The 19,829-nt window shown below is 42.6% G+C and overlaps 1 protein-coding gene across 8 annotated transcripts in view; it reads left to right on the forward strand.

Moving 5' to 3' along the window:
• Positions 1-9,347: 9,347 nt before the first annotated feature.
• LOC147007739 (uncharacterized) overlaps positions 9,348-19,829 on the forward strand; it is a 50,831-nt gene continuing 40,349 nt past the window's right edge. For 7 of the 8 annotated variants that reach the window (XM_085866497.1, XM_085866498.1, XM_085866494.1 and 4 more), the window contains exons 1-3: positions 9,348-9,453; positions 15,404-15,490; positions 17,006-17,044. In XM_085866497.1, the coding sequence (XP_085722623.1) occupies positions 9,415-9,453; positions 15,404-15,490; positions 17,006-17,044 (165 nt within the window). In that variant the 5' untranslated portion in view covers positions 9,348-9,414. The remainder of the gene's footprint in view (positions 9,454-15,403; positions 15,491-17,005; positions 17,045-19,829) is intronic. The other variant, XM_085866502.1, reaches the window with a different exon arrangement.

The following is a 19,829-nucleotide window of genomic DNA, read 5'->3' on the forward strand; positions in this document are numbered from 1 at the left end:
AGTCCAAGTCTCGCATCCATAGAGCAAGACTGGAAGTACCAAGGACCTGAAGACTCGGACTTTCGTCCTCCCGCACAGGTACCGGCAGCGCCACACCCCATGATCCAGTGAATCCATGACTCCCCAGGCCCGACCCAGACGTCTATTGACCTCTGATTCACAGCCAGCAGAGACATGAATATCACTGCCAAGGTAAGTGAATCTCTCCACGACCTCAACATCCTCACCACAAACAGACACAGACAGGACAGCAGCATCCAAGATGTCATTGAAAGCCTGGATCTTAGTTTTGACCCAAGAAACCCGTAATGCCAGTGGCTCCGACTCCTCATTCAGCATCTCGAGGGCCCCCAAAAGGATATCTAAAGTCTCCGCAAAGATGGCTGCATCATCTGCAAAATCAAGGTCCGAGATCTTGACATTCCCAAACGACGCACCGCAGCTTGCTCTCAAACGACATCCTCCCTAAAATCCAGTCCATACAAGTGCTGAAAAGTGTGGGGGCCAGTACACACCCCTGACAAACTCCAGTAACAACTGGAAATAAGTCAGAGATGGTACCACCACACTTCACAGCACTCTCAGTACCAGAGTAGAGTTCAGACATCAGATCGATCAGTTTTGGTGGCACCCCACGAAGACCAAGAATCCTCCAGAGGACATCCCCATTCACAGAATCAAACGCTTTACAGAGATCAACATAGGCTGCAAGCAGCCCCTGCCGAAACTCTCGTCTGCGTTCGGTGAGGACACGAAGAGCAAGGATACGGTCAATCGTTCATCTCTTGGGTGTAAAGCCTGACTGCTCTGGATGCTGGTGCTCAAGCAGATGGTGGTGAACCCTATCAAGAATTATCTGAGCAAAGACCTTGCCCGGCACTGAGAGCAGCGTCACCCCTCGGTAGTTGTTGCAGTCTTGGCGATCACCCTTCCCTTTCCAGAGAGGAACAACAAGGCCGCTCTTCCAATCAGTTGGGATGATGCCTGTGTTCCAGGCAGAGCACAAAACTGCATGCAACGACACGAGTGCAGCATTTCCACCAGCCTTGAGAAGTTCAGCATGGATGCCACAGATCCCTGGAGCTTTGCCCTGTTTCAACCGGTTCACTGCAGCCTGTGTTTCCACAAGCGAAGGTGGACCACAGTTGTTTCGAGGGTCAGCAACAGGGATTGCAACACCCTTGACGTCCAACTCAACAGTTGGGCGATCAGCCTGGTACAACCGCTCAAAGTAACCGGCCCAGCGGGCCTTCACTTCAGACTCCTCTGTCAAGAGCCTACCACTCTCTGCTCTAACTGCAGTGCTCCGAGGGATGGGCTTCGATGAACGCAATGCGCGAATTCCCCTGTAAGCGGGACGAGAATCGCCTGTCCACAGGTGATGCTCGACCTCCTCACAGATTCCTCGCACATAGGCCTCCTTGTCCACCCTCAGTGCACGTACAGTTTTACGCCTCAGCTCCCTGAACAGCTCAGCTCTGTCATTCAGCCTGGCCCTGCGACTCTGGTCAATGGTATCCAGTGTCCCTTGAGAGACAAAATTCTTCTTTGCCCTGCGGTGAGTTCCAAGACATCCACCGGCAACATTAAGGACGCTGGTCTTGAAGGCGCTCCACAACTCTTCAGGTCCCCCTAAAGCACCCAGACCCCCCAACTGTCCACTCAGCCTGTTCACAAACTCCTCAGCTACTCTCTCATCCCTGAGCTTGCCAACATCCAGCCTAGGCTGGGATGGTACCATTCTCCAGGATTTAAGGTACAGCTTTAGGGTTGCTACAACAAGCCTGTGGTCAGTATTGAGGAACTGAGCACTCTGGTAGACCCTGCAGTTCTGGATCATCCGCCAGCGTTGGAATACCAAGTCCAGAGATGAGCTTGTGGGCGCTCACCGATGTCTCAATGGTGAAGAATCACTTTTAAAATTCTACAAGTCAGATCCAGATCCAGATCTTCACCAAAATCGAATCAGTTTGTCCTTGTCATATACCCAACCTGTCCACCAAGTTTCTGCGGAATCCGTCCACAACTTTTTGAGATGTCCTGCACACAGACAGACAGACAAACAAGCAGACAAACAAACAAACAAGAAGACCGTGCAGAGCACGATACACGCAAAATCCATTAAACAAATTTGACCTCAAAAATAATTGGTGGTTTAATTCAGTGACCTGAACTATAAATCCTCTTCAAATTTCAAGTCAATCGGATGAAAATTGAGGAATTTAGAAATACCATCTCAGTTGTTGACCTTTGGCCTATGTTGACCTTTTGACCTCAAAAACAATAGACTTCTTCCTAATGACAAACTCTACTATGTGGTGAAGTTTCGTGAAGATTGGTTTAAAATTGTGACCTGTCGGCGATAAACAGACAAACAGACAGAATAACAAAATCGACCGACCAATACACTTGAAAAACTTCGATTTTGCAACGAACAAACAAACAAACAGACAGAAAGGGGTGAAAAGATGATCTCTTTCACCTTCAATGACGAAGTTAATAACTGCAGTAAATAATTTACTTGATTAATTAGTTGATTAGCTCTATTATTTACTTAATGATTGCTTGGTTGATTGATCTCAAGCTCATGGAGGGTTTACGTAAATCATGTGCAGAACTACAACTGCACTCGCGAGAGCCCATACCTCCACCAGGCTGAACAGCTGATGTTTTGTATCCCACTGACAGGTCGGATCTGCATCCGAACCTCCACCAAAATCGAATCAGCTTGTTCCTGTCACCGAACCAATCATCCACCAAGTTTTGCCATTATCTGTCCACAACTTTTTGAGAGATGTTGTTATTTATCATTTTTGGTCATATCTCTTATTCGTGAAGAATTACTTTGAAAATTCGTGGATCCGGATCTGGATCTTCACCAAAATCTGATCAATTCATCTTTATCCTACACCCAACCTGTCCACTAACTTTTGTTGGGACATACAAACCGGATCCGGATCCAAGCTTTTTGAGATATCATGCTCACAAACAGACAAATAGAGGTGAATACATCCATCAACCTTCAGAGGCGGAGGTAAAAAAAAGACAGACATCAGATTACATGACAAACACACAGACATGGCTCCTTTTATAACATAGATGTGAATGCAACTTGGTCCTTTACGGGTCTCAAATGTTCGGAAGGCTGAACTCGTTACCCTATAAATGTAAATAAGTTGGCTGTTTCAGGAAATGTCTTGTCTTGATAATAATTACAGTGAAATATCTCTGTGCTTTGTTTAAGTCCTTCTCACAGAAAGGCAATCACAAGTTTGTCTCACCAGACTTGACTTTACATACATTTCAGAATGTCAAATACCTGTATACATAACCATGTGAAAAGGTGAGCAAAACATAACAAGATTTGTTACCAGCAGAGGCGAGCCAGCACTGCTCGGGAGAGGGAGGTGGGATTCTGAAGGACCAACACCCAAAATTTGGGGCCTCGAGGTGCAACCGTTCGGTCGTGAATGGATAATAGTGGGGCAGATAACAGCAATTTTTGAGAGGAATCGTGCAAATGATGATACAAGCATCAAATTTGGCACATTTGTTCTCCAGAGGATTCTAATCAAATCTGTCTGATTGGCCATTTGAAAATCCAAATTTTGAAAAATTTGTTTAAAAAAAAAAACTTCAAAAAAGTCGAGATCACGAATCAATGTTGGATGCTGGCTGAGATTGGTGAATGTTTCAGAAACATCATCAAAGACGTTCCAAGTCTGCCATGCAGTTTTCTTCCCTTTTCCACGGAAGGCAGACACGACGTCACATCCAGTGAATGCATGGAAGTATGGGATCCGTCTCGCTTTATCAGGCCCTATTGCAGAAACTACCTCATGGACTGGAATCCATCGCGCCTTGGCTCCTTGGCCAAAGGCAATCCACATGTTCTCAAGACCTAGTTCCTGTAAGGATGGCAGTACAGATATTGCTATGACGAGTACGTCCGTGTCATTAGCCTTAATGATAATGGTCTTGCTACCATCCGTCGTTACATCCCTGGCGTGTACAAATATTCGAGTGTCAGCTTCTTCATGACAACATGGAGACACAGCATCCGGTGAGTTCCTTGTGTTGCTAATGGCATCTTCTCCTTTTGTGACAATGACTGTGCTTGTCGTCTGTGCTTCACACATCTTTTCCGCAAGGAAGTGAAACAGCTCAGTCTTGTTGCTGTCATCTCGAAGAAAGCTTCTCCAGTTACTTGGAGTCTTCCTGGTTCCTGTCACTCTTCTTCTGATTCCTTGCCCCCTTTTCGACCTTGCCTCGGACTTCAGACTTGACTTCTTTTTTTTTCTTCTAATTTTTCAAAATTTGGATTTTCAAATGGCGAATCGGGCAGATTTGATCAGAAAGCCCTGCAGAACAGAAATGCCAAATTTGATGTTTGTATCATAATTTGCACGATTTTTCTACTATCGGCTACACTATAACGTTCAAATGCACAAACAAGCAAACAAACACTTGAAAATATGTTTCTAGATAAACCCAAACCAAAGTACAGAAAGATAATTCAACAAAAATAAAACCTAATTTTAACATTCTCCAAATTAACTGTGGCCAGGAGATTCCAACTTGGGAGAGTGTTGCCATTGGCAACAGTCAACTGTGATGTCACAGAGCTTGTGTTTCTCCTCTGCAGCGAATGTAGCTCTGAGAGATTGCGCATATTTTCGTCGTGGTGATCGTTGAAAATATTCATCAAAATGTCTGGGTTCACATCACAACCTGATCTGGATCTCCAGGTAAAAGTAATTGTACATTTATCTCTGTTACCATCGTGTGCTGCCTTTTTGGTTGCTGGTTGCATCATTGGTTCAGGGCATGGCTATGCCGCTGATGCAGTGCCCCTTTTACCAGTACACTGGTGCTCATGTCGCCGACCTCGGAAGGATGACAGGTTGAATCAACCCCCTGGTGTTAATTCAGTGGCCAGCGGGGCTCAAACTCAGGACCTTAGGATCCCAAGCCACCACTTCAACCGCTAAGCCCACACCACCACCGTAACCACTAAGCCCACACCACCACCCTAACCACTAAGCCCACACCACCACCTCAACCGCTAAGCCCACACCACCACCTCAACCGCTAAGCCCACCCCACCACCCTAACCACTAAGCCCACACCACCACCCGAACCACTAAGCCCACACCACCACCCTAACCACGAAGCCCACACCACCACCCAAACCACTAAGGTGTGTCTCCCAAGCCTGATTGATAAATCCCCCTTTTTCTTATTATAAATTAATTTTCAGAAAAATCCTTGTAAGTCTCGTGAAAGGATAAAATAATATTTTCGAACTCGGACAATGATAAACAGGACAATACATCAGATAACCGGCGGATTCTGCGAGCAAGACTGACACGTTGTGCTCCACGCACAGCCTGCTCTCCATTACGAGGTTATTTTCGCCATCTTGTCGGCAATATTATTACTTCAACCTGTTTTGCAGCCTCAGTTTACTATTCGAACTCCCCTTGTAAAAAGATAGCGACTCCCTGATCCTCACTGGGCAGGCAAACAAAAATCCCGTGATGAACGATTTGTGTCGAAACAACAAACAAGATGTTATTTTGAAAACTCCCTTCAATGGAGGGGACACGTACGTGTGACGTCACCACGTTTTCTGTCCACCATCTTGGATTTTACCAACAAACAAAAGGAAACTCCACGTGTTCTGCATCATTGTGTTTACATTTGTTAAAATGGCGAATTTTTACTCGTTATTTTGTTGTGGTAATTGTGCCGATAGGGAGTTTTCGTTGTCATGTCATAGACTGTCTACAGAACAACAATCCAAGGATTTTAACTTGGAGGCTTGACTTGTGAGGTATGAGGGATGTTCAAGAGGGATTCGGAATGAGATTCTCACGTCCAAGAAATGGTCTTTGTGTGTGTGTGTGTGTGTGTGTGTGTGTGTGTGTGTGTGTCTGTGTGTGTGTGTGTGTGTGTGTGTGTGTCTGTGTCTCTGTATGTGTGTGTCTGTGTCTCTGTGTGTGCGTGTCTGTGTCTGTGTCTGTGTCTGTGTCTGTGTCTGTGTGTGTGTCTGTGTCTGTGTGTGTGTCTGTGTCTGTAACGGTGTGTCTGTGTGTCTATGTCTCTGTGTGTCTGTGTCTGTGTCTGTGTGTCTGTGTCTGTGTCTGTGTCTCTGTGTGTCTGTGTCTGTGTCTGTGTCTGTGTGTCTGTGTGTCTGTGTCTCTGTGTGTCTGTGTCTGTGTCTGTGTCTGTGTGTGTGTGTGTGTATGTGTGTGTGTGTGTGTGTGTTCGCATGTGTGTGTGTCTCTGTCTGTCTGTGTGTACAGGGATTTCCCTTCATGGAAGACATCATCTCACTTTTTAGTGACCTTCACAGAAAGCTGCAAGGAAAGGGAAACACAGCTCACTTGTTTTTAGAGGAGGTGCTATCATTTGGGTGAAAACTCGCATTGTTTGAGAGAGACACGGAGATCGGTTTGTGGCTCATTTCCCATCACTGAAACAATTCAAACAGGAGAAAACTATGAACTTGACACCAAGAACCGAAAAATGTGACACTGGAAATGCAAGAAGCCTTCTCAGGGTGATTTCAGGAATTCAGAAAGGAAAATGAAACTTTATTATTTGTGTTGAAACCCCTTGAAGCAGACACTTCTGCACTCGACGTTTTAGCATTTACAGGAGTAGACCGAGCAGAACTAGAACTTGAACTGGCCGATTTGCAGGACAAGGACATGTGGAGATCTAAATTCAGAGGCTTAATGACCAAACTCGAAAATCTAGAAAGGCACAGATCGACCCTGGCACTTCAACACAGATGGACTGAAATGTTTGAACTTAAAAAACAAGAACAAAGTGTGTTTTAAGTTTGGAATTATTTACCGGAAACCTCCAGTGACATCAAGAAATATGCTTTTGGCATTCTGTCCATCTTCGGATCGACTTACCTGTGCGAGCAAGTGTTTTCAAGTATGAATTTCATAAAAAGCACACAGAGACCAATTGAACGAGGTGAGTTTGAAGTCCTGCTTGAAAATGAAAACGACAGCACACTGTCCAAACATCGAACGACTCTCCAAAGAAACTCTACAAGAGAAATCACACGAAACTAGAAGGGCAGTCAGTGGAGCGCATACTTCCGCTACGCAATGTCTGATCCAGTCGAACATATCAGGCCCAATCAATATTTGAATTATCATTTTATATATATATATATATATATATATATATATATATATATATGTATATAAATATATATATATATATATATATATATATATATGTATATATATAGTTTTTGGCCCATGTCTCGATAGTGAAGAATCACTTTTAAAATTGAAAAACTTTGTTATCTGGATATGGATTTGGATCTTCACCAAAACGTAATAAATTCATCCTTGTCACAGACTCAAACTGTCTCCCAAGTTTCTGCGGAATCCGTCCATAACTTTTTGAGATATCGTGCTGTCTATCGTTGTTGCTCGATCTCTCAATGGTGAAGAATCACTGAAAAATTCTAGTTGCCACATCCGGATCCAGATCTTCACCAAAATTTGATCAGTTCGTCATTGTCACACACCGAACCTGTCCACCACCTTTCATCAGGATCCGTGCACTACTTTTTGAGATATCCTGCACACAGACAAACAAACAAGAAGACACCGTGCAGAGCACGACACTTGCAAAATCCATAAAACAAATTTGACCTCAAAAATAATTGGTGGTTGAATTCAATGACCTGACATATGTATCCTCTTCAAATTTCAAGTAAATCAGATGAAAATTGACAATTCTAGAATTCGGCCTGTGTTGACCTTTTGGCCGAAGTGGACCCACAAAATAATTGGTGGTTTAATTCAGTAACCTGAATTATAAATCCTCTTCAAATTTCAAGTCAATCAGATGAAAATTGAGGAATTTAGGAATACCACCTTAGTTGTTAACCTTTGGCTTATGTTGACCTTTTGACCTCAAAAACAATGGACTTCTTCCTTATGACAAACTCTACTATGTGGTGAAGTTTGGTTTAAAATTGTGACCTGTTGGCGATAAACAGCCAAACAGAAAGAATAACAAAATCGACTTGACCAACACACTTGAAAAATCTTCGATTTTGCAACTAACAAACAAACAGACAGAAAGGGGTGAAAAGATAATCTCCTTCACCTTCAGTGACGAAGTTAATAACTGCAGGAAATGATTTGCTTGTTTGATTAGCTCTATTATTTATTTAATTATTGCTTGGTTGATTGATCTCAAGCTCGTGGAGGGTTTACGTAAATCAAGTGCAGAACTACAATTGCACTCGGTGGAGCCCACACCTCCAGCAGGTTTACAGCTGACGTTTTGTATCCCACTGTTACATCGGATCTGCATCCGAACCTTAACCAAAATCGAATCAGCTTGTTCCTGTCACCTAACCAATCATCCACCAAGTTTTGCCATTATCTGTCCACAACTTTTTGAGAGATGTTGTTATTTATCATTTTTGGTCCTATCTCTTATTCGTGAAGAATTACTTTGAAAATTCGTGGATCCCGATCTGGATCTTCACCAAAATCTGATCAATTCATCCTTATCCTACACCCAACCTGTCCACCAAGTTTTGTTGGAACACACAAACCGGATCCAGATCCAGATCCTTGCTTTTTGAGATATCAGGCTCACAAACAGACAAATAGGGGAGAATACATAACATCCATCCATCTTCAGAGGCGGAGGGGAAAAAGATAAACATCAGATAACACAACAAACACACACACATGGCTCCTTTTATAATACAGATGTGAATGCAACTTGGTTCTTCACAAGTATAAAATCTTAAGAAGGCTCAACTATTTAGCCAATAAATGTAAATAAGTTGGCTCTTTTAGGGAAATGTCTTGTCTTGATAATAATTACAGCGAAATATCTCTGTGCTTTGTTTAAGTCCTTCTCACAGAAAGGAAATCACAAGTTTCTCTCACCAGACTTGACTTTACATACATTTCAGAACGTCAAATACCTGTATACATAACCATGTGAAAAGGTGAGCAAAGCATAACAAGATTTGTTACCAGCAGAGGCGAGCCAGCACTGCTCGGGAAAGGGAGGTGGGATTCTTAAGGACCGACACCCAAAATTTGGGGCCTGGAGGTGCAACCGTTCAGCCATGAATGAATAACGTACAAACGCACAAATAAACAAACACTTGAAAATATGTTTATAGATGAACCCAAACCAAAGCACAGAATGAAAATTCAATAAAAATAAAACATCATTTTAATATTCTCCAAATTAACTGTGGCCAGGAGATTCCAACTTCGGAAAGCGTTGCCATTGGCAACAATCAACTGTGATGTCACAGAGCTTGTATTTCTCCTCTGCAGCGAATCTAACTCTGAGAGATTGCGCATATTTTCGTCGTGGTGATCGTTGAAAATATTCATCAAAATGTCTGGGTTCACGTCACAACCTGATCTGGATCTCCAGGTAAATGTAGTTGTACATTTATCTCTGTTACCATCGTGTGCTGCCTTTTTGGTTGCTGGTTGCATCATTGGTTCGGGGCATGGCTATGCCGCTGATGCAGTGCCCCTTTTACCAGTACACTGGTGCTCATTTTGCCGACCTCGGAAGCATGACAGGCTGAGTCAACACCCTGGTGTTAATTCAGTGGCCAGCGGGGCTCAAACTCAGGACCTTAGGATCCCAAGCCACCACCTCAACCGCTAAGACCACACCACCACCGTAACCACTAACCCACACCACCACCCTAACCACTAACCCACACCACCACCCTAACCACTAAGCCCACACCACCACCCTAACCACGAAGCCCACACCAGGCTTCATCTTTATTAAATAACTGACAAGTTGAATTTTTTTGAATTTTTAATTTGGCATCAGAATGAGAAATCACGTAATAGTGTATAATAATTGATATATATATATATATATATATATATATATATATATATATATATATATATATATATATTTTCCTTCCAAATGGAAATAACGGATTTTTCATGAAAATGATTTTAATGATAACTCGGACAGTCGGAAGAGCGAATACCTCCACCACGTAATGCCTGATCCACGGGAACATGTCGGGCATTTTAATATTTTTCACCATCACTTGACTAAGGTTTGTCCGATCAGAACGAAATTGTCCTCATATCACGAGATAGCCGAGAGCGGCGGGGGGGGGGGAGGGGAGGGGGGGCAACCTGTGGCTCTTTTCGGATTTAAGTGTGTCTCCCAAGCCTGACCGATAAAATCCCCCTTTTTCTTATTATAAATTAATTTTCAGAAAAATCCTTGTAAGTCTCGTGAAAGGATAAAATAATATTTTCGAACTCGGACAATGATAAACAGGACAATACATCAGATAACCGGTGGATTCTGCGAACAAGACTGACACGTTGTGCTCCACGCACAGCCTGCTCTCCATTACGCGGTTATTTTCGCCATCTTGTCGGCAATATTATTACTTCAACCTGTTTTGCAGCCTCAGTTTACCATTCGAACTCCCCTTGTAAAAAGATAGCGACTCCCTGATCCTCACTGGGCAGGCAAACAAAAATCCCGTGATGAACGATTTGTGTCGAAACAACAAACGAGATGTTATTTTGAAAACTCCCTTCAATGGAGGGGACACGTACGTGTGACGTCACCACGTTTTCTGTCCGCCATCTTGGATTTTACCAACAAACAAAAGGAAACTCCACGTGTCCTGCATCATTGTGTTTACATTTGTTAAAATGGCGAATTTTTACTCGTTATTTTGTTGTGGTAATTGTGCCGATAGGAAGGATTGGTTGTCATGTCAGACTGTCTACGGAACAACAATCCAAGGATTTTAACTTGGAGGCTTGACTTGTGAGGTATGAGGGATGTTCTCGAGGGATTCGGAATGAGATTCTCACGTCCAAGAAATGGTCTTTGTGTGTGTGTGTGTCTGTGTCTGTGTGTGTCTGTGTGTGTCTGTGTGTGCCTGTGTGTGTGTCTGTGTGTGTGTGTGTGTGCCTGTGTGTGTGTGTGTGTCTCTGTGTGTGTGTGTGTGTGTGTGTCTGCGTGTGCCTGTGTGTGCGTGTGCGTGTGCCTGTGTGTGCGTGTGCGTGTGCCTGTGTGTGTGTCTGTGTGTGTCTGTGTGTGTCTGTGTGTGTCTGTGTGTGTCTGTGTGTGTGTGTGTGTGTGTGTGTCTGTGTGTGTCTGTGTCTGTGTCTGTGTGTGTGTGTCTGTGCCTGTGTGTGTCTGTGTGTGTGTGTGTGTGTGTGTGTGTGTGTGTGTGTGTGTGTGTGTGTGTGTTCGCACGTGTGTGTGTGTGTGTGTGTCTGTGTGTGTGTGTCTGTGTGTGTGTCTGTGTGTCTCTGTGTCTGTGTGTGTGTGTGTGTGTGTGTGTGTGTGTGTGTGTGTGTGTGTGTGTGTGTCTGTGTCTGTGTGTGTGTCTGTGTCTGTGTCTGTGTGTGTGTGTGTGTGCCTGTGTCTGTGTCTGTGTCTGTGTGTGTGTGTCTGTGCCTGTGTGTGTGTCTGTGTGTGTCTGTGTGTGTCTGTGTGTGTCTGTGTGTGTCTGTGTCTGTGTGTGTGTGTGTGTGTGTGTGTGTGTGTGTGTGTGTGTGTGTGTGTGTGTGTGTGTGTGTGTGTGTGTTCGCACGTGTGTGTGTGTCTCTGTGTGTTTGTGTGTACAGGGATTTCCCTTCATGGAAGACACCACCTCACTTTTAAGTGACCTTAACAGAAAACTACAAGGAAAGGGAAACACAGCTCACTTGTTTTTAGAGGAGGTGCTATCATTTGGGTGAAAACGAGCATTGTTTGAGAGAGACACGGAGATCGGTTTGTGGCTCATTTCCCATCACTGAAACAATTCAAACAGGAGAAAACTATGAACTTGACACCAAGAACCGAAAAAATGTGACACTGGAAATGCAAGAAGCCTTCTCAGGGTGATTTCAGGAATTCAGAAAGGAAAATGAAACTTTATTATTTGTGTTGAAACCCCTTGAAACAGACACTTCTGCACTCGACGTTTTAGCATTTACAGGAGTAGACCGAGCAGAACTAGAACTTGAACTGGCCGATTTGCAGGACAAGGACATGTGGAGATCTAAATTCAGAGGCTTCGTGACCAAACTCGAAAATCTAGAAAGGCACAGATCGACCCTGGCACTTCAACACAGATGGACTGAAATGTTTGAACTTAAAAATCAAGAACAAAGTGTGTTTGTAGTTTGGAATTATTTACCGGAAACCTACAGTAACATCAAGAGATATGCATTTGGCATTCTGTCCATCTTCGGATCGACTTACCTGTGCGAGCAAGTGTTTTCGACTATGAATTTCATAAACAGCACACAGAGACCAATTGAACGAGGTGAGTTTGAAGTCCTGCTTGAAAATGAAAACGACAGCACACTGTCCAAACATCGAACGACTCTCCAAATAAACTCCACAGGAGAAATCATACGAAACTCGAAGGGCAGTCAGTGGAGCGCATACTTCCGCCACGCAATGTCTGATCCAGTAGAACATATCAGGCCCAATCAATTTTTGAATTATCATTATATATATATATATACAGTGGGGAGAACAAGTATTTGATACACTGCTGATTTTGCAGGTTTTCCCACTTACAAAGCACGTAGAGGTCTGTAATTTTTTATCATCGGTACACTTCAACTGTGAAAGACAGAATCTAAAAGAAAAATCTTGAAAATCACATTGTATGATTTTTAAATAATTAATTTGCATTTTATTGCATGAAATAAGTATTTGATACATCAGACAAACAGAATTTAATATTTGGTACAGAAAACTTTGTTTGCAATTACAGTGAGCAGACGTTTCCTGTAGTTCTTAACCAGGTTTGCACAGACTACAGCAGGGATTTGGCCCACTCCTCCATACAGATCTTATCCAGAACCTTCAGGTTTCGGGGCTGTCGCTGGGTAACACAGACTTTCAGCTCCCTCCAAAGATTTTCTATTGGGTTCAGGTCTGGAAACTGGCTCGGCCACTCCAGGACCTTGAGATGTTTCTTACGGAGCCACTGCTTAGTTGCCCTGGCTGTTTTTCGGGTCGTTGTCATGATGGAAGACCCAGCCACGCCCCATCTTCAATGCTCTTGTTGAGTGAAGGAGGTTGTTGGCCAAGATCTCGCGATACATGGCCCCATCCATCCTCCCCTCAATATGGTGCAGTCGTCCTGGCCTTTTTGCAGAAAAGCATTCCCAAATTATGATGTTTCCACCTCCATGCTTCACGGTTGGGATGATGTTCTTGGGGTTGTACTCATGCTTCTTCTTCCTCCAAACACGGCAAGTGGAGTTTAAACCAAAAAGCTCTATTTTGGTCTCATCAGACCACATGACCTTCTCCCAATTCCTGTCTGGATCATCCAGATGGTCATTGGCAAACTTCAGACAGGCCTGGACATGCGCTGGCTTGAGCAGAGGGACCTTGTGTGCGCTGCAGGATTTTAATCCATGACGGTGTAGTGTGTTACTGATGGTTTATTTTGATACTGTGGTCCCAGCTCTCTTCAGGTCATTGACCAGGTCCTGCCGTGTAGTTCTGGGCTGATCCCTCACCTTTCTCATGATCATTGATGCTCCACGAGGTGAGATCTTGCATGGAGCCCCAGACTGAAGGAGATTGACTGTTATCTTGAACTTCTTTCACTTTCTAATAATTGCGCCAACATTTGTTGCCTTCTCACCAAGCTGCTTGACTATTGTCCTGTCACCCATCCCAGCCTTGTGAAGGCCTACAATTTTGTCCCTGATGTCCTTCAACAGCTCTCTGGTCTTGCCCATTGTGGAGAGGTTGGAGTCTGATGGATTGAATGTGGACAGCTGTCTTTTATGCAGATAACGAGTTCAAACAGGTGCAGTTAATACAGGTAATGAGTGGAGAATGGGAGGGCTTCTTAAAGGCAAAACGAACAGGTCTGTGAGAGCCGGAATTCTTACTGGTTGGTTGGTGATCAAATACTTATTTCATGCAATAAAATGCAAATTAATTATTTTAAAATCATACAATGTGATTTTCAAGATTTTTATTTTAGATTCCGTCTTTCACAGTTGAAGTGTACCTATGATAAAAATTACAGACCTCTACTTGCTTTGGAAGTGGGAAAACCTGCAAAATCGGCAGTGTATCAAATACTTGTTCTCCCCACTGTATATATATATATATATATATATATATTTTTTTTTTTTTGGCCCATCTCTCGATGGTGAAGAATCACTTTTAAAATTGAAAAACTCTGTTAGCTGGATATGGATTTGGATCTTTACCAAAACTGAATCAATTCGTCCTTGTCACATACCCAACGTGTCCACTAAGTTTCTTCAGAATCCGTCCATAACCTTTTGAGATATCGTGCAATATATCGTTGTGGCCCGATCTCTCAATGGTGGAGAATCACTAAAAAATTCCAGTAGCCAGATCCGGATCCGGATCTTCACCAAAATTTGATCACTTCTTCTTTGTCGCACACCGAACCTGACCACCACCTTTCATCAGGATCCGTCCACTACTTTTTGAGATATCTTGCACACAAAAAGACATACAGACATACACACAGGGGTGAAAACAGGACCTCTTTCCACCTTCGGTGGCAGAGGTAAATATGGGTAAGCTGACTTTCAATGTACTGAAGAAAATTTAATGGCCCCTTTCATTGATACCAACTCGTTGAACATGGATTGCATTACAAATCAATGTGTGTGTCTTTGTCCTGTTATTCAATCATTGAAATAGGGTTTACGTGGGTGGCGGCTCTTTGGATGTCGTGTTTTTGACCAAATTTGAAAAAATGGCTCTTCTTGTTAATTGGGTTGCCGACCATTGGCTTCGAGCAAGGCACATTTACATTTATCTTGCATCATACCCCTCTGGATTAAATGTCAAGGTCAAATGGCGGTCTGAAAAGAGTCGTTTTTTTGTGATCGCTCAATTTTGTAGATGCAGAATCTTAAAGACCGCTTTGCCTCCCAAGATGTTCTTGCATCATAATAGTGAACATGCATTGAAGTTTTCTACTTGATAGTTGATTTATGTCCTTGACCTACGTTTTTGGATTGTGACATAATTACCAAAAAACAACTTTTTGATCATAATTGAAATAATTTTCCTCCAATTTTCATGATGTTGAGTTTCTGGATAGATTGTCGATGGGTACATATTTTCTAAATTTACACTCTGGCTATAAATGTAGGTCAATGTCATGTGGTGGCCCAAACAAAATATGCCATCATTGGATCATGGGCCAAGGGTAAGTTGCAGGTGATCACCAATGGTAAGCCAGGGGAGACTTACCCTCGGTGATCGCTTTGTGATTGCAGATATCTCGTCCCTTTTTTGCCCTGCACAACTGAAAGTGGTTTTCAACTGACTAATATGTACTTGGCGTGTTTGTGGCATTTGTATTCAGGATCCTGACCTTCAAGTGAAAAAGATTCTTGGCGAGGGAACATTTGGACGAGTTTTCCTGGCTCACCACCTGCCATCTGGCAATGAGGTAAAGCCAAGAGGTGTATTGTGGGAGCAATATTGATGCACGGCAAGGCGTGGTGTTTGTTATGGTTGAATTATTGAATTATGGCTGAACGCAGTGTTATTACATTGTAGAGTTAGTACAGCTGACCACAGTGCATTGCAGTTGTTTTTACATCTATCCATCCATCCATTGGGACCATACACTGTGCAGAGCATTGGTGCTGCCTAAGCGGTCTCCTTGGCTTTTGGGCACAATCTTGGACGGGTGGCCACTCCGACACAGGATACCAGCAATCTGGCACTCATTTTGCCAACCTCGGAAGGATGACAGGCATAGTCAACCCCACCTGGTATTAATGCAACAGCCAAGCAGGATTTGAACTCAGGATCCTAGGATCCCAAGCCCACCACCCTAACCATTAAGCCAACATCAGGCATGTGTTTACATGTATACTAATAATGTAGTTTCCATGCTTGGAGAATCAATCGAAGCCTGATGATCATTTTGGCAGTTCTGCTGTGGTGCATTGGAGGTGTACAAATCCTTGCTTGTTGGGCCTGTCAGGAGTGGATGTGGATCTTTTATCATTTAACCTCTCACGGAAAATCAAGCCATTCTTGACGACATTGTGAGAAAAACTCCGAACCAACAGACAACACCGAGGAATGATCTTGTTCTTGGACTTGCTTTTACATGTACATTATCTGAAAAGGCATGTAGTTGTTGACCATGAGTATAATCTATTATTTGATTTTCAGTTGGTGGCTCACCCGTTTGTGGAGCCACACAGGACTGTCCTTTCATTTGTAGATCAAGAAAGCGAGCTCGTTGGAGAATAGAATGGAAAGAAATTCTTAATTTTGTTCATTCTTGTACAGAGTAAACATTTTAAATATTACAGGGATTACGTTCCTGGAAAATGCTGTGATAGTCAAAACTGTGACAGTTAAAACCTATTTCTTATGGGAAAAAGAGAGTTAGGTTCCTGGGCCTCCATAAAATAATGAGGTAACTAGACGGCAGCCAAAAATAAACACATCACAATTGAAATAAACATTTAAAATAAATTTAAATCGGCTTTACAATGAAGTCTCCTGCTGTGTTGAATAAGAGTAAAAGTTCAGAAGTGATTAAACTTGCCCCCTCACCCCCACCATTCCTTCCCTTTTAACATCTGAAATTGTTTTCCTTTGTAACCTGTTAATGTGTTTATTTTTTAAAATCCTTCTGCTGTTCTGTAAACCAGTGAATAAATAACATTAAAAGGACCACTTTTGTTTAAATCGTTTTACACTTTGGCGTCATTCCCTTATATTAACTGTGTGAAAGGCTCGTGGTACGAGATAACCATCACAGGTCAGCTCAAAATCCGGCAAGAGGTAGAAATTAACCCCGTGATGATTAAATTGGTTCATTAAGAAGTTGCCTTGATTGGTTAAAACCTGTGATATTTAAGAACTTACTGTATTCACATTTACCACGTTTAGTTGTTTTGCAGAAATTTTGAGATGAGTTGTTTCTTTACATCTATTGCAGGTGGCTGTCAAATGTTGCAAGAAAGGAAACTGCAGTGAAGTAAGTTTGTGTGAACAAGGGGTGCCAGGGAAAATGGGGGGGGGGGTGGTGGGATGAGGTTGGCAATCTGTGTCTGGGTTGGATGTGATTATATGTGGGTTGCGAGGTTGGCAGAGTTTCCATGTGGTGTTGTGTAAGCGTGGGTGTGGTGTTGAGGACCAGGCAGTTTGCTGTTATTTGCTCACCTTATTCCGTTGCTTGCACCATCCAGTTTTTGCCATCTGAAGCAGAGGTGTGTTTTGTGTAGGTATGTCCACAGTCTCACCAGTTAGACCACCCTCTTGGCTCTTGACGTGCCATGCCTCCAGTATCAATCTGTTGGGTTTTTTTGGAGGTCATGTCTAGTACATGGGTCCCATCCAAGTCAATGTGTGGCCAGACTACAGGCAATGACGTGCTATGGCTGATTGTATCATTGTTCCAAGAATATATAAACAGTGCCCATTGAAAGTCTACACCCCCTTTCAAAATTTTCACCTTTTGTTGACTTGTAGCTTGGAATTAAATTGCATTAAATCAGACTTTTTCCACCTTTATTTACATATCATAACCCACAAATTCGAAGTGAAAAACAAATTATACAAATTTCAGAAAATTTATTACAATATGTAAATATGCAAATAAAATATGTAAATAAAGGTGGGAAAAGTCTGATTTAAGGCAATTTCATTTCAGGCTAAAGAGTAACAAAAGGTGAAAATTTTGAAAGGGGGGTGTAGACTTTTTATAGGCGCTGTATACATGGACATATACACGTACTGTACATCATCAAACGGAAGATTAAATACTGCATTGGAGTCATCAGAAGGAACCTGGATAGAATTTGGGGTTCAGCCGCCACTGGATGACCATCAAACCCATCCAGGCACAGCCAAGTGCACCTCACAGAAAACTTTCTGCAAGAATTCACTTCTCCTTGACAGAGAGATAAAGGAAGAGAGAAATAAGGAGTAAAATAGGTAAATGAAAAGAAAAAGAAAACATGAGGATGAATCAGGAGAAATGTGAAAAAGCAGAAAGAAATGTGAAAGGAACAACAAAGATGTCAGGAAGAACCCGGATAGATAGATTTCAGCAATTACTCCACAGGCTCAAACGCAGCAACAGGTGCAGGCTGTTTTTTATATATATATATATATATATATATATATATATATATATATATATATATATATATATATATATATATATATATATATATATATATATATATATATATATATTTGGTGTGAGTTAAAGGGGGTAACGTGGTGTAGTTATTTCGTTTTTAAATGTTCAGCATTTTAGATGTTTAACCTGATGTTGGCTTACCTGTTCACATTGTGGCTTGGGATCCTAGGGTCCTGATTTCAAGCCCCATTGGCTGCTGAATTAACACCAGCTGGTTGACTTAGCCTGTCATCCTTCCAAGGTCGATGAAATGAGTCTGAAAATGAGTAGCAGCCAAAAGGTTGCACACGAAGGGAAGGGGTATCGATGGATTGATTAAATCCGGGATTGGTGTAGTGCAGGCATGATGGGCCGAATGGCCTCCTCATGCGCCTTAATTCCTCGTAAATCCTTGTAAAGCATAAGTATTTGTGTCAAAGGATAATAATGTGTTGGAGTATGTCGAGACAGATTTAATTGTGATCCTTCCATACTCTATTATCCCTTCGTTAAATGTTATTTTAAAGTCACACATGGCCTTGAGAGGTAGGGTGTTAACCCAAGAATTAGCATCACCGCAGGTCTGTTGGTCACCTGACTTCATTGATCACGTGCTGGGCCGTTATGTTCTGTCACCGAGTGAAAATACCTTAAGATGGCGGATTACAAAGACCTGAAGACCACCTGTACGAGCATCAGTTAACGTGTAGCATTCACTTAACACGTAGCGTAATTCCACCTGCAAGTTTCAACGCGTCGGACAAAGATTGTCACGAACAGGCAAAGGCACAGGCGGTTCTTCACTGCTCTCTTTAATACAACGGTAACTGCAGACACAAATAAATGAATAAATAATTTTGTGCTTGCAAAGTCACAAAGACAATCGAACATAAACAGATCAAAGGTTGAACAGTACAAATCGTAATGGAATGAAATGGTTAAATCTTGTGTTTAATAATAAGACAATCATCCGGCGTAAGAACATCATCAAACTGAGACAATAATTACTCACTTTACTATGATTCCGTGGTGGGTGAAAACAATAAATAGTTGTTATATGTATTCGTATTACTCAGCCAAACCTCGACGCTCTTTCGATCTTTCCTGTCTCAGTAACTTTTCCAAAATGTCTCGTTTCTTGCTCACCTGAGTCAAACAAACTCTGCCCACCTGGATGGTTTTGTACGTCTTGTGTCGTTGTTGTTTCTTCTTCAGAACTCTGTCCAGATGTACACTTCAAACCACAAAGGCAATATGCACGAAACAACCTGACTCACAAAGTAAGGTTTAGATACATGTCAGTAAAATCATTACAATGATCATTACACCGCCACAGACACCGCTGAGAGAAGTGATTTAGAAAGGCAGACGCAAATCGAATTGCTCGCTGGAGTCCGAAGAGTTTTGTTTTCATCTCGGTGCTGCTGGATGCACTGAGCCTGCAGAGAGGACTACTGTGTCACGTCTTGCCGAACAAGCTGTGTTCCTTGTTCCTTCCTTGTTCCTTCTTTGTTCCTTCCTTGAATGATCAGTCAACCACTCCCTTCTCCCACTCTGTTCAACCACTGGGACAGGAACCAAACTGCCATCAGACTCCTTGCCAGGCTTTCCCTCCAGGCTTTCCCTCCAGGCTTGC

Source organism: Eptatretus burgeri, unplaced genomic scaffold, assembly GCF_056783735.1.
Source record: "Eptatretus burgeri isolate ZD-2024b unplaced genomic scaffold, Ebu_testis_v1 Ebu_testis_scaffold_32, whole genome shotgun sequence".
Lineage (NCBI taxonomy): Eukaryota > Metazoa > Chordata > Myxini > Myxiniformes > Myxinidae > Eptatretus > Eptatretus burgeri.